Source organism: Lates calcarifer, linkage group LG17 (assembly GCF_001640805.2).
Source record: "Lates calcarifer isolate ASB-BC8 linkage group LG17, TLL_Latcal_v3, whole genome shotgun sequence".
NCBI classification, from domain to species: domain Eukaryota; kingdom Metazoa; phylum Chordata; class Actinopteri; family Centropomidae; genus Lates; species Lates calcarifer.
The window spans coordinates 14,243,130-14,257,329 of record NC_066849.1 but is presented as its reverse complement, the minus strand read 5'-3'; the positions used below and the strand labels follow the sequence as shown (position 1 = coordinate 14,257,329).

At 40.4% G+C, this 14,200-nt stretch overlaps 1 protein-coding gene across 1 annotated transcript; it reads left to right on the top strand.

Annotated features, from left to right (window-relative positions):
* mfn1b (mitofusin 1b) lies at positions 1–11,944 on the top strand. Its single transcript, XM_018673205.2, is given in 19 exon segments — positions 1–172; positions 635–792; positions 967–1,102; positions 1,610–1,772; positions 2,993–3,117; positions 3,311–3,392; positions 3,394–3,420; positions 4,310–4,417; positions 4,680–4,833; positions 5,003–5,070; positions 6,666–6,787; positions 7,106–7,232; positions 7,720–7,824; positions 7,993–8,095; positions 9,024–9,250; positions 9,397–9,573; positions 9,713–9,909; positions 10,299–10,433; positions 10,770–11,944. Coding segments are annotated over 18 exon segments (2,274 nt in total). The 5' UTR covers positions 1–172; positions 635–644; the 3' UTR covers positions 10,840–11,944.
* The last annotated feature ends 2,256 nt before the right edge of the window (positions 11,945–14,200 follow it).

Sequence of the window (14,200 nt, the reverse complement as noted above, 5' to 3'; positions counted from 1 at the left end):
CTTCTTGTAGTTACTAGCTTGACAGCGGTGCCGTTAAGGGATACAAACAGAAGGTTAGCCCAGCTGACAGCAAGTAATCTATCAGCGGGGAAAGGGATTTTGTGTTTTGTCGCCCTGTGGATCGGTAGTGGTTGTGTTATGAGTAGAGGACACTGGCTGTCTTAGGACTGTGGTAAGGAAATAATACCGTTAGTTATACCCGCTGCTAATGCTAGCTTGCTACCGCGATGCCGCTTGTAATGTTAGCTAGCTTAATCTGTTAGCTTGCTCGGCAGTAACACGCGTCCGCTCTATTAACTAAAATTAAAATATGAATCATAAATAGTTGAGAAAATGCAAACACGTGTCTTTTGTTATTCATATCAGCTAGAAATAGTTTGTCATTTCACGTGTTCCGGCTAACTTCTGTAATGTATTAACTAACGGATAACTTAGGTAAGGTGTTGAACTCGCCATTCATCTTTCCTGCAGTGTAAGAGTTCCCTAAAAAAGTTGCGCATCTGCAGTCTTATGAGAGATACAAGCGGCGTTGCTTCATCTAAACAGTTAGACATTACAACCATCATATTAATTGTATTGGTCATGTCCACCGATTAATCTGTGTTTGCCCTTTTTGACCCCTCTTTGCCTCCAGATCGAGCACCATGGCTGCAGCCCCTCCACTCAGACGGACAGATTCAGCTCGGGGGGAGTTTTCCCCTCTGAAGCACTTTGTCGTAGCCAAGAAGAAGATAAGCGATGTGTTTGAGCAACTACTGAATTATGTGAAAGAGACTTCAGAGTTTGTAGAAGGTGAGAGGTTTGGATAATCATTATGTTAACAGGTTCATAATACTGACAGCTGCAAAATCCCCTTATATGGAGAGAAAGACAAGTTTGTCATCTGTCAGACGGCTCTCAAAGTCTGAGTGGATGATAGAGGAGGTGTTGTGCTTCCTTAATGTTGAATGACTGTTGTGTCAACAGAAACCTGTGCGAATAAAGCTTTGGAGAACATTGCGAGTCAGGATCAGAAGTTGGAGATTCAGGCATATGCTGATAAACTGGCTGTCATTAAGGAGGTGCTGGCACGCAGACACATGAAAGTGGCCTTTTTTGGCAGGTAAATACATCTGTACTCACATTTTTGGAAAGAATATCACCGTTAATGCTTTTCTGATACGATTCTCAAACTGTCTTTTTGATAAGAGCCACCTTCTATAGATATATCATTTGTAGAAGTTAATCTAGTACCTCTATATATCATTCACATGGCTGTTTTGCTTTCACTTTTATTTTCCTCTCATTGGATCCTTACAGTGACGGTGTTCAGTCACCTCATTCATTTTCTATTTTTAAAACCCTCTCTGCGTGATAGAGTTTAAACTGGCTGTAAATCCAAAACACAATAGGAGGGTGTGTCTGAGAAAACTTGACAGATTTCATAATCATAATTAATACAGCAATTAGTTGAAGACTGCGTGCAATATTTTACAGGTGCTGTTGCTATTTATGTAGCTGTTAAACAAGAATGTCATACCTAAGTCCAGTTCATTTGCTCATAAGCTGCAGGAAGTATATTGATGTATCGTCTCCATGTTTACTCAGTGACCGTTTTGTTTGCTCTTAGGACCAGTAATGGTAAAAGCACGGTAATCAACGCCATGCTGAGGGACCGTGTGTTGCCCAGCGGCATTGGCCACACCACTAACTGCTTCCTGAGTGTGGAGGGCACAGACGAAGACAAAGCTTACCTCAAGACAGAGGGTTCTGATGAGGAGAAGAGCATCAAGGTAAGCATTATTTTTGCACGGGGTTTGCTTCATTAGCGCTGTTGCTCAGTTTAATACCTGGGAGCTGCTGTGGTTAACATCTTAGCTCCTGAGAAACACTACACACCTGTGTTAGGGTGGCTGCGGCCAAGGTTTAACACACAGACACACATGTTTGATTCCTGCCATGTCCACCAGTCAGTGCATCTGTTGCCTCTAATCAGTTGTCACCAAGTTACACTGATACTTTATGTTGGAGGATATGCTGTTCTTCCTTATATTCTAGTGTACGACTTAAGTTTGGACTTAAACTGAAGTTAAAATGGCAGCTGTATTGTTGATGAGCTTAAAGAGTTTTTTTTTAACAATTGTAATCATATAGGTCACATGGCTGAAGATACAAACTGATTAGGTTTATTACTCGCCCTAATAACAGAGCCAAGAGCGTATCTTATCTCTGATCACTCAACAGATTGCTTTTGAAGGTTTAGTGGTTGGTGTGTGTGTGTTTTTTTTTTCTTGTGTTGTTCTTGGGTGTTTTTTTGTTTTTGAGAGATGATAATCAACATGTGTGAGTTGTGTGAACTGAGCGAATGTTACCTGATCCTGCAGCCATGAATGAACTTGCAGGATGTTTACCATGGTGTCAGGTGTCTGAAATAAAAGCCTGATGTGGGAGACTTTTCTCTCTCTTCACTGTAACTCACTGAGCTCAATGAAGTTGACATGGGTTCAACAGAATAAGCAGTTTAATATTTTTTTTTCTGTGGTTTTCTCTACTGCCCTCTTCTATTTTCTCAGTCAGTCACATGGTAATGTCTGCATTGTCAGAAATTGATGTGGGTTTTCTAGTGAAATTAACTTTAATAGTTGTTCATTTTGAATTAAAGCCTATTCTGAGTGGATACTGTAGGAGTGTAGGTAGTGTTATATGTTTCCTTATTATATCTTACTGTTGATTTATTACCTTACTGGCTATTTCATCATTTTTGCATTGAATAATTAAGTAGATAATCATTTATACATCTTAAAAAATAACGAAGCTGTCCTGTTAACATTGTAGAAACATTTTTTTTGTACAGAATAAAAAAAAAAAATGAATAGCTTTGTGCTCTGGTTCCCCTGGGCTCAATCACTCATGGGCTGAGGAAAAAAACATTAGTAGTTACAAAAAGCTTTTACATTAAAAGATGTAATTATTTAATATCTCTAATGTCAGTCTGTTTAAAACCCCTCTGCAGACTGTAAACCAGCTGGCTCACGCACTCCACATGGATGAGAGTCTAGACGCCGGCTGTCTTGTACGAGTCTTCTGGCCAAAGACCAAGTGTGCTCTGCTTCGAGACGACCTGGTGCTTGTAGACAGGTAACAGGATCTGTTAATCAGATCTGGATATTCTGTACAAGTTCCAATATACAAATCTGACAGTTTCCAGATCTTGTTTGGATAAAAGAAAATTCAGCAATATGTACAGAAATTATGTCCAGATGTGCATATTATTTCCCATATTTTTAGGATGTGATGTATTTGAATTCTTGACCCCTCTTCCACCCATTAGCCCAGGGACAGACGTCACGTCACAACTGGACAGCTGGATTGACAAGTTCTGCCTGGATGCTGATGTCTTCGTGCTGGTGGCCGAACTCTGAATCCACGCTCATGAACACAGTAACGTCTCTCACACACGAACCTTGAGTTTGAACAGTATTTCCATCATGCATCAGGGATTAATGCTGACATTACATCTACATGACATCTTTTTGATATCTATATATTTGGAAGACAGAATGATTTAAAGCATATTTTCTGTTTTATATCTGCTAAATAAAAGTATGCATTGTTTGGATTAGGTTAATTCTAAGATTAGATGCTGCACTTTCTGCTTGCATAGCTCAGAATCACAGAGTATTTGGTAATTTGACCACTGAAATTGTCGTGACTAATAATAACAACACACCACAATAGAAAGCAAAGAAAGTTTATATATAAGAGTAAGTCACTTATATATACTAAAGCAACCAGTGTGGATGTTTTCTCTACAGAGCTGATTACAGAGTGGAGAATGTGGCTGCCTGTGTTTGTATCCAGCCACACATGGGGCCCACTCTTGTTTCTGTCTGTTCAGGCATTCATGAAATGTGAAGCTGGATGAACAGCCAACCATAGAGCTCCTTAACCCGGCAGCAGCTCTTAAAGGGAACACAAACACACATTCCCCACACACTGGAAATAAACCTAGGCATTATGTAAATAATGTAAGATGGTCAAGGAGCAAAAGAATTCTGGCTGGCTGAGCAAACCATAAACATGTTTTATCATGTTCCTGGATAAAACTACACACTGGATCTGCAGTACATACATCCAGTGTGGGCACAGAATTTAAATTAACGATAAATTGTTATTCCTTTCATTTTTATTGTGTTAAAACTTACATATTTTGATTTAACTTAAAAGTTTTTAATTGAAAATAAACGAGAAAAATGGAAAACGGAGGTATTAAATTCAGTAACATCACTGACATCTCGTATCCTTCTCTCTTCACTCCTCCACCCTCCAGGAAAAGCACTTCTTTCACAAAGTGAACGAACGTCTGTCAAAGCCGAACATCTTCATCCTCAACAACCGCTGGGACGCCTCAGCAAACGAACCAGAATACATGGAGGATGTGAGTCAACCCTCTGTAACCATCTCATGTCAGAAACAAAAACATAATAGTTAGTTGGAAACCTTGGCAGATAAAAGTAAAAATATCTACATGGCAAGATATTATTAGGGTTGGGGAGGAGGGGCAACATGATGTATTTGTAATTTGGTCGAACTGAACACAGTAACTTAGTGTTTTGAAATTTTCTTTGCAGCCTTGTATCTGTGTTATTGATTTTTAAAATATGATTAAACACACAGTTACAATACTGACCTCTCTCCAGGTGAGGAAGCAGCACACAGACCGATGTGTCAACTTCCTGGTAGAGGAGTTGAAGGTTGTGGACCGTGAGCAGGCGCCCAACCGCATTTTCTTTGTCTCCGCCAAAGAGGTGCTCAACTCCCGCATGCAGCGTGCACAGGGCATGCCCGAAACAGGTGAGGAAACAGGAGCAGTGATTACAGTGATAAGAATGAACCAAAAGTAATTTTAAAAAGATGTAAGTAGGATAAGAGTTAAACTCTTGTTGATGTAAACTGTGTATTTTGTAGTGAATGTATGTGAATGTTTTCAATTTACATCTAATGTATTCATTTTGTCCAACAGGTGGAGCTCTGGCTGAGGGCTTCCAGGAAAGACTGAAGGAGTTCCAGAGCTTTGAGAGGAGATTTGAGGTCTGTGTGTGTGTGTGTGTGTGTGTGTGTGTGTGTGTGTGTGTGTGTGTCAACGTGTTCTCCATGTCCTCTGATAGTGTTATTCCTTCTTCTCAAAGCAAAATCCATTTCTCGTCTCAATCCCTAGAGACAGATTTTAAAGAAAGTTAAACAGTTTTCAGTCATTTTGGCATACATTTGATTTGACACTGATAAAACCTGAGGAGTAAAACCAAGCCAAAACCAAAGTCAAAAACAGCAGGTTATACAGGTGAATATCTGGCAGATAAACACTGAGGTTGGTTCATCAGAAGGAGCTGAGCAAATCTCTTTGACGATGTCTGCTCACTGTTGGAAATGAGTTGGAATGAGTTACTTCAGGGGAGAGTAGAGGAAGAGACTGTTATGAGAAGTGAGGTTATTTATTCATTCATTCAGAACAGGAGATACAAACAGTGGCTGCTTTATCAGGCTGTGAACCTTGTATTGTTTCAGTTACACAATCTCCTCAGGCATTTGAGAAATACTACTTAGAGATATTCAGCTTCCTGGTGAAAGTGTTTGTCAAAGCTTCAGTTTAAGCTTATTGTACACAGGAAGAAGCTGAATAAAACAAGCAGCAACCAAAGTCACTTTCCTAACAGTGACCTAGCTAAGCCGACCAGTCAACTAATGGAACCTTACTTACTTACTGGTTATATTTCACCACCAACCACACAGTTACAGGCTGGCTCTCTCAAGGCCATCTAGACCGATCACTGTGCCTTTGTCCATCAACCTGCGTCTTCAGTGCTGAAGTCTAGATTCACCCAGGCGAGGACATCCATTTGTTTTTGTTCCACTTTGGTTTTGTTCTGTCTGAACAATATTAATTATTGAGTTTCCTTTGTGTTTCTGTGTTTTGTTGCATGCTTGCTGAGATGTTTTGCTTTTAACCAGGAGAAACTGAATTTGTTTATTTCGATAAGAACTAAATGATCAATAACTGTAGTACCTTAGACATAACCTGTCTGTCCTGAGTGACCCGGAGTGGATTAAGGAGTAGTGAATTATCACCGTGACAGACAGCTGATAATAAGGGTCATAAGGAGATGAGAAGTGCTTGATAAGGAAATAAGAACATAGAAGTTGTTTGTGTAAGATTTTTAACTTTACTAAAGGCAGCTATTGAGAGCTGTAAATTTTACACCTGAGTCCAGTTAATTAGTACAGCACAGTCTGAATGCAGGGACTTATAAAAGATGCCTTGAGCGTAATAGCAATAATTTATTCTAAAGTGATAAAATATTCCTGCTTTTACACGTTACTTTCTTTCATTGCATTTGTCTCATTTGTATTCACTTCATATGTTTTATGATTTTTGCTGTCGTTTCACCAACACATTACTGTGACTTGACAAAATGCAGGCTGCGTGGGACTCGAGATACACACAGTGCTGCTGTCATTCTCTCACCTGAGTTTCCATTCATTTTCCTTCTCCTAAGTTAAAAGCAGCAGGTGTCTATCTTGTCCTCCGTTCGTCCCCCCCTGGTGGTCGCGTGCGAATGCACGCGCGTCCATGTCCTGGCAGCAGCCCCTGCAACTGTCACAGTAACTTGTGTGTTATGGCCTCGCAGGAGTGTATCTCGCAGTCAGCAGTGAAAACAAAGTTTGAGCAGCACACTATCAGGGCCAAGCAGATCACAGAAAAAGTCAAGAGCATCATGGACGCCATCAACATAGAGGCGGCGGAGAAGAGGTGAGTATTCCTCCTATGTGCATTTTTTTTCTCTCCTACTTTTGTAGGAACTAAAGTCAAACTGACATTGTCTTCTTTTGTCAATGCCATGAAGGGTTTATTGAGGTAAACTATGAAACTTCTGAGAAGATAAGTCACTACCATAAGTTGGAAATATAGTTGATAAATTAAGATGCTATGAGATCAAATTAAGATAGTAGATTCTATAATTTCTCTCAAATTCTTCTCTCTACTGTGTTGCACGTCTATCTTTCTTTGTTAAATCATTCAGCTGCTAGTTTGCATTTGTGACATTACTTCCTCTTGGTGGGGTTTCAGAGTGGCAGCACTTGAGGACAGAGAGTATCAGATGGACCGACTCGAGTTTGTCAAAAATCAGCTCAACTTGCTGATAGACGACATCAAGAAAAAGATCAAAGCCATAAGTGAAGACGTGGAGTCCAAGGTAACGCGGATGATTGGTGAAAGAGCTGTTAAATGTCCTGTCTAAGAGTCCCCAAACCCTGCACACAACATCAGTGTGTGCCTTTAGATGTATCTAGTCAGCCTGTGTATTCTGGTTGTGTGATACACTGTGGATTTCAGATATTGACAGTGACGCAGAGCTGTTGGTTTGTGCTCTTCTTAACTTCTTGTCAGATTTACAGACCTGCACATCCACTTGATCAATAGTATTTTTTTTTTTCCTTGCACCTATATGGCTGAATGAGCTGTTACGCTCTATGAAACCAGGAACAGTCAGAGCTACCTATTGATTTCTTACTAATAGATGTTCCATGACAAATGACCAATATATATATATGGTCTGTTTAGCTTCCTGGTTTAAGGTCTTTTGTGCTGTTGGTTGCACTTTGAGTATGACAATGAGGGCTTGGCTGCTCCGGAGCTGAAGCTTTATAGGAGACTGATGGCTCTGCCTGTGATTTGTCCAGGTGTCCAGCGCAATGGGAGAGGAGATCTGCCGTCTTCACGTAATCGTCGATGAGTTCCACACCGACTTCCACCCATCGCCTCATGTCCTCAAGATCTACAAGTCTGTAAGTAGAGGTTCACAGATTAATTCTTAGTGATAACACCTTTCCAGGGCAATAATCTGAGGTGTGCTGGGTGATTACCAGGCAACCGTGCCAGTTTAATGCTCTTAGAGGACAGAGCGACACGTTCTCTGGTCTGTCTTTTTCATTGACTTTTGTTGCTCTTGGCAGGAGCTGCTTGCTCATGTGGAGGAGGGGATGGGGAAGAACCTGGCGTTCCGCTGCTCTGACGCTGTGAACGCCTCTGTCCAGTCGTCTCAGAATTACATGATAGGTAATTTAACTGCAACATGTGCAGAAGCATGAGACCCCCTTCTTTGAGTTTGGGGAATGTTTTAGTTTAGTTTTGTACCTTGGCCTGAAGGCTGTAGGCTACATGGCTGTGGGCATCATGAGGAATATACAGTTATGCCATAATACAGTTCAGTGAGTGGGACTACAAAGTACATGAAATCACCACTAATCACCGCTCGTGGCTGCAGAGGGCGCTGTTGCTCAGCAAAGTTACATTGTGTTGCTTTAATGGTTTGCAATCAGAAAAGATCCTTTCTTCAAAACCTTTCCTTGCATAAGATGGCTGAGAATTAAATCATGTTTTCATAGAGAATGATCTCAGTGTGCCATTGTTTTTTTTTCCTTCACTCAAACACTCATCAGCGAGCAGTTCTAAACTTAGTCTAAACCTTGTGGCCACTCAGGCTATGATATGTAACACCCAGCTCACTGCTATATTTACCCTCCTCACTGAATGCCATCATCCCATGCCCCATTATGCTACAAATGCGTCACTGTGTCAGGCACGCATGCAAGCTGTGCTCAGTGGCAGTGATGTTGAAAAGGTGTTAATGTGCCCTCTGATGAAAAGGCTTCAGGTGCTGTTATGAAATTATGGTGTGATTTTTTTTTTTTTTTGTTCCCCCCCTAAAGACAGATAAAGAAAGAAGCAGTGGTATTTGAATCATATGTACCTTTTTTACGTCATAGACCACAGTGATAATGTGATGATAGCGTTTCTGTCTCCTTGTGTTGTTACTTTCTGCCTCCAAGTGCCTGGAAAAGAAAAATATTGGCTGTAAAATGAAAAGGTGTTCATGTTTTCCCCTGTGCATGAGTGCATGTTTACGAACTACTCTACAAATGTGCCCAAAGTCGACTGTTTGTTCCTAATGTAATTTCTCATTCCCCATATTTCCTCTCTCCAGAGAGCATGCTCCCTCTGCTTCCCTGTAAGGAGCAGAGCCAAGTCCACATGCTGGTACCCAGCAGGAAGTTTGACCTGAGTTATGACCTAAACTGTGCCAAACTCTGCAGTGACTTCCAGGAGAACATTGAGTTTCAGTTTTCATTGGGCTGGACAGCGTTAGTCCACCGCTTCCTGGGATCTGTCAACGCAGAGAGAGCGCTCAGACTGGTGGACCAGAGCTTCCAGGTACCAACTAGAAAGACATGGGGACTGACTTATGTACTTGGACATTCATGATGTGATATTTAATATCAAGAATTATTCTGACTGCCGATTGATGTACAAAGCATACAGTGAAGAATTTTTCATAAACTCAGTGTGTCATTACTCAGGCCTCTCGACCAGCGCTGCCCATGGCCTGTACACCCTCCTCCGGACCCCCCTCCATCTCTCAGCCCAACCACGAGACAGCCGTCATGACACAGGAGGACCTGATGGTAGCCATGGCAACCAATGTGGCTTCCCTCACTTCACGCACTTCAATGAGTGTCATCGTTGTTGGAGGAGTGGTACGTTGTTCCCATAATTGTTTGTACTTGGCACTGGAAACCACCCATGTTAATGGAGGTGTTTTAACCTGTGAGTGTACTAATCCAGCTGTTCCTTCTGTTTATGGTTTTTTTTTTTTTGTTTGCTTGTTTTTTTAAGGTGTGGAAAACAGTTGGCTGGAGACTGATCGCCCTGTCGGCTTCGCTGTATGGCTTGTTGTACCTGTATGAGAGACTCACTTGGACCACAAAGGCGAAAGAGCGAACTCTGAAGCGCCAGTTTGTCGACTACGCAACAGAGAAGCTGCAGCTCATCGTCAGCTTCACCAGCAGTAACTGCAGCCACCAGGTCCAACAGTAAGTCCTGATATGGTAACATTTATTCCATTTGATAGTAGAACACTTTATATACAGCATGTGACCATTACAGTATGTAACGTATTAATCTCTCTCTCTAAACCTGCAGCACAACAGTAATGTTTTATGTTGACATCATATGCTCATTTCTCGGCACCTTTCATCAGTTTCTGTCAGTGGTATTTAAGCTACTGACAAAGCTTGACTCCCAGTAACGTTCCTAATTTACACACACACACACACACACACACACACACACACACACACACACACACACACACACACACACACACAGAGCCCCACCCTCTCCTGCTCCCCACCCAGCTTTACCCCTCTGTAGCAGGGCTAAATAAATAAGCAATGCGACGCTGTGCCCTCTGTGTTGCCAGGGAGATGGCTACGACCTTTGCTCGGCTCTGTCAGCAGGTGGACCAGACGCAGAAAGAGCTGGAGGCAGAAATCCGCAGACTGACAGCCAAGATAGATCAGCTGGAGACCGTCCAGAGCCACTCCAAGAGCCTGCGGTTTGTCCAGCTCCTTCTCTTATTGGGGGCAACAGGAAGGGCGGAGAAGTGGGGGGTGGAGAGTCAATGACTGTCTTGAGGGATGGAGGGAATTTATTCAATGATATGAATGATGGTACAGGAGCAGCAAAGAATTTTAAGACTGCACAACTCTACAGTCAGTCAACATATTGACAGTTTAAGATGACAAATTAATCTCTACATAAGTAATTGCCATAACATGACGTGCCTGTGTACAGTATTGCATTTGTTAGCAGACCATGACTAACTCTACAAATTTTCAGGTTTTGTAGACATATCTGGTCCAAACTTGATGTGCATTTGTTTCTTCTGCAGACATAAAGCCACAGAGCTTGAGATGCAGTTGGAGGCTTTCACAAACCAGTACCTTCAGCCTCAGCAGTGAAGATGCTTCTCCTCATTGCTCCCCACACTTTTGTTTCGTGTGGAGCCAGTCATTCCTCAGCCCGACGCGCACCTCTCCCCGCCCGGTCCCTCCTCAACACCCAGACTACAACACCGTTTCTATGTGGGCAGTAGTGCCGAGAATATTAGTCAATTAATCGATTAGTAGTCTGTCGACCGAAAATAATTCCAGTGGCTATTTTGATAATCAGTGAAATGTTTCTTACCTTTGTAAAATTTAGTATCTGCTTTCTTTTTTCTTTTGTTTTTGTTCATTAATTTGTCTCATTTCTTGTTTTTTGGTCACACCAAATAGTCAATTTGAAGACAGTTCTGGTAACTTTTGATGGTCATTTGTCTTTTTTTTTGGGGGGGGGGTGTTGACTATTCAATTAATCAAAACAAGCAAAAAAGAAGATTTCTTGATAATGAAAATAATCTAGTTTCACTGGGTGGACAGATGAGAGTCATGGTCCAGACACAACAGTATTTTTCCCCTTCTCCTCAGCCAGTCAGGTGTTCCAGGTGCTTAACAAACAGCAGTGAACAAACTGTAAAACAAAACTGCCTGTAATAAAAACTTGGACTCATGGTGTGCAAAGACGCTCCACAAAGAGGTGACAGAATCTCAGTCGGAGTGAAGACTACCTACTGGTCGGGTGCTGTATTTTGACACTAACATGCTTCGAAATGTGAATATGCCTTTTTTGACTAACTTTTGTGTAGCAAATGAAGTTTATGTGTCTGTAAGATTGTACATTGTATCTTTTCAGGCACATGATCTACTGTATGGTAGGAACAAAAAATAAATATATTTAATTTAAAAAAATGTTCAAAAGGATCCAGTAAAATAAATTCACTGAGGAAGGGAAAGCATGTCTTTAAAATGCTGTAGGTTCATGTTCTATTTTCTAACAACCCAAACTGTATAGATAAAAGCTTTGGAAATCCTCATATATTTTATAATATCATATTTTATTTATACCCATTGGATTTAAATGACAGTTACACAAGTCTGCACTTTGAAAAATTGTCCTCTTTTTTTCTTAAATGTGTTGAAATACCTCCAGATTTGCCAGACAATATTAAATCTACCACATCTAAAACAGACTTTTTGTGCTTTTATTTGAAAAACTTTCCTTTCAGGACTGTGTTAAAGGTGCTGTATGTAAGCTTTTGGTGTTGCTATATAGCCAATGTTAGCATTAATGATTTTTCGATTAAAGCACCAAAGTCCATGAGCTCATGGAATTCAACATTCAATGACTGAAGCTCATTGCCTATCATGCTTTAACAGGCTGCAGATTGGTCAAAAGAAGGAGCTGCTTCGTTGTACCACACCTGCCAACCCGCACCACCTATAGGAAAATAGAATATAGGCATGTCAATGCTGCCACCTCTTTGCCACCAGGCAAAGAGAGTAACAACTGCTGCAATTTTAACACAGTGTAGGCAGAGTATTATTAATGAAATGGAGCACTGGTAGAAATTTAGAAAATTAAATATTCAAACATGGATACAGTTCAGTTTTTATTTTTTAATATAATTTATGTCTCTTTTTACACATCTTTACCAAAGACACGCAACTGTCAAAAACGTAAAACTGTGTTAATTGTAAAAATAGTCACTTTTCCGGAGCTAACTATTTTGCCAAGAGCAACAGATCCAGAAATAATTTGACTGTTTTAATTGAAATAGACACACTTTTTTGGCTTTTTGTTGGTATTTTTTGGCTGCATCAATGAGGATGTCCATTGTCTCCACAAATGATTCTTGTGTTTGACTGTAACTTCACTATACCCACCTCCCCCTAATGCATTACAAACTATAATCACTTGCATAAACATTGCTTTGCAAAGAAAATCAGCCAGGATTTGTATTCTTGGTTAAAAGCTTTTTTTTTATTGGTTACAATAACTCATGGCAACATATCAGTATCACCAAGCCACTGTACAAATACAAAAAAAAGGTCTGGTGTGAAAAAGACTATAAAAATTATTCCATAACAAGTGATTATAATTTCACACAATAGCATTGTAAGAGAATTATCATGGCACCAAGTCCCTGGTCTTTACTGGCTTAAAACATAAAACAATAAATAAAACAAAATTAAAAAAAATATATGTCAGAACAGTAGGTTGTAGAGTCAAAGGGCAGTGCATTATATTGTGATGGTGCTGTGGCGGTGGTGTTGTGATGCAACCAATTCAAGTGTTGGGGTGTCACAAGATTTTTTCCCATGTTGACTGTTTTGCAGATAAAACTTAAAACATTTTTATTATTATCAAATGTTAAATTTGAAGTTCATGCAAATACAGTCTTAAAAATACTGCCTGAATTTGTGCAGCAGTGACATTTTCACATCTGCTCGATGACGTTAAATGTTGGCACACTGGGTGACAATTGGCAAAAATGCCTAAAATCCTACACTGCCAAACATGCTTGAAGTTACTACTCCAAGGATTTAAATAAATCACAGATTTAGGTTCTGGTACTTAAAACTGTAACTGCATCAAGTGTTGACATTTTGTAATATCAGACAAGCTGATCCAACAGTTCCATATCAGCTGAATAGTTATGGGATTGAACTGGGGGAGACTTCAGGTAAATACAACAATAATGTGAAAATAAATGAAGTCAAGCACCTTTTTTTTTTTATTTATGAGTCTACTGTACTACTAAGATGAGTGAACTGCACAGGCACGTAGAAGTGTTAAATTACTGTCCCAGGTTCCAGCTGCTAATACTGCTGAATTACACACATGGTGAGGAAATGGCTGCCTGCTGAATATCATTGTCAGTAATACCTTTTTCACCTGGTAAGGGCTATGGTGTATTGTTTTTTTAGTTTCACACAGTTTACAATGGAATATGAAAGTGATAACAGGCTGGGTTTAGAGGAATAGTTTGACATAATGAGGATAGCTTATTCGCTTTCTGGCAGAGATGAGAGATCCTATGATTATGTCTGTCTGGTTAACGTACTGCTGGCTAGCTTAGCTTAGCAGACTGGTAACTGCGAGAACAGCTAGCTTGGCTCTTTCAAGCTCCAACAAAGTCTGCCTATGAGCTCTAAAACTCACAAATTAACATATTAATAATATGTTTATGTCTGCTTGTTTAATATGTTACAAAACTCAAGTGTAAAAACACTAATTCAGGGGCATTATGTGCTGGACCAGTTGCTAAGCAACAAATGACTGCGCCTAGCCTAGCCTAGCCTACATTACACATTTGGGCTACTTTTTCTGTAATTGGGCTTGTAAAAATGTATTAATCAGTGGATTGTTAGAATTCAGGCAACTTTTTGTACCATTAGCTTGGATTCCAGCTACAAAAACTTCGACTAGATTTCACAAGTT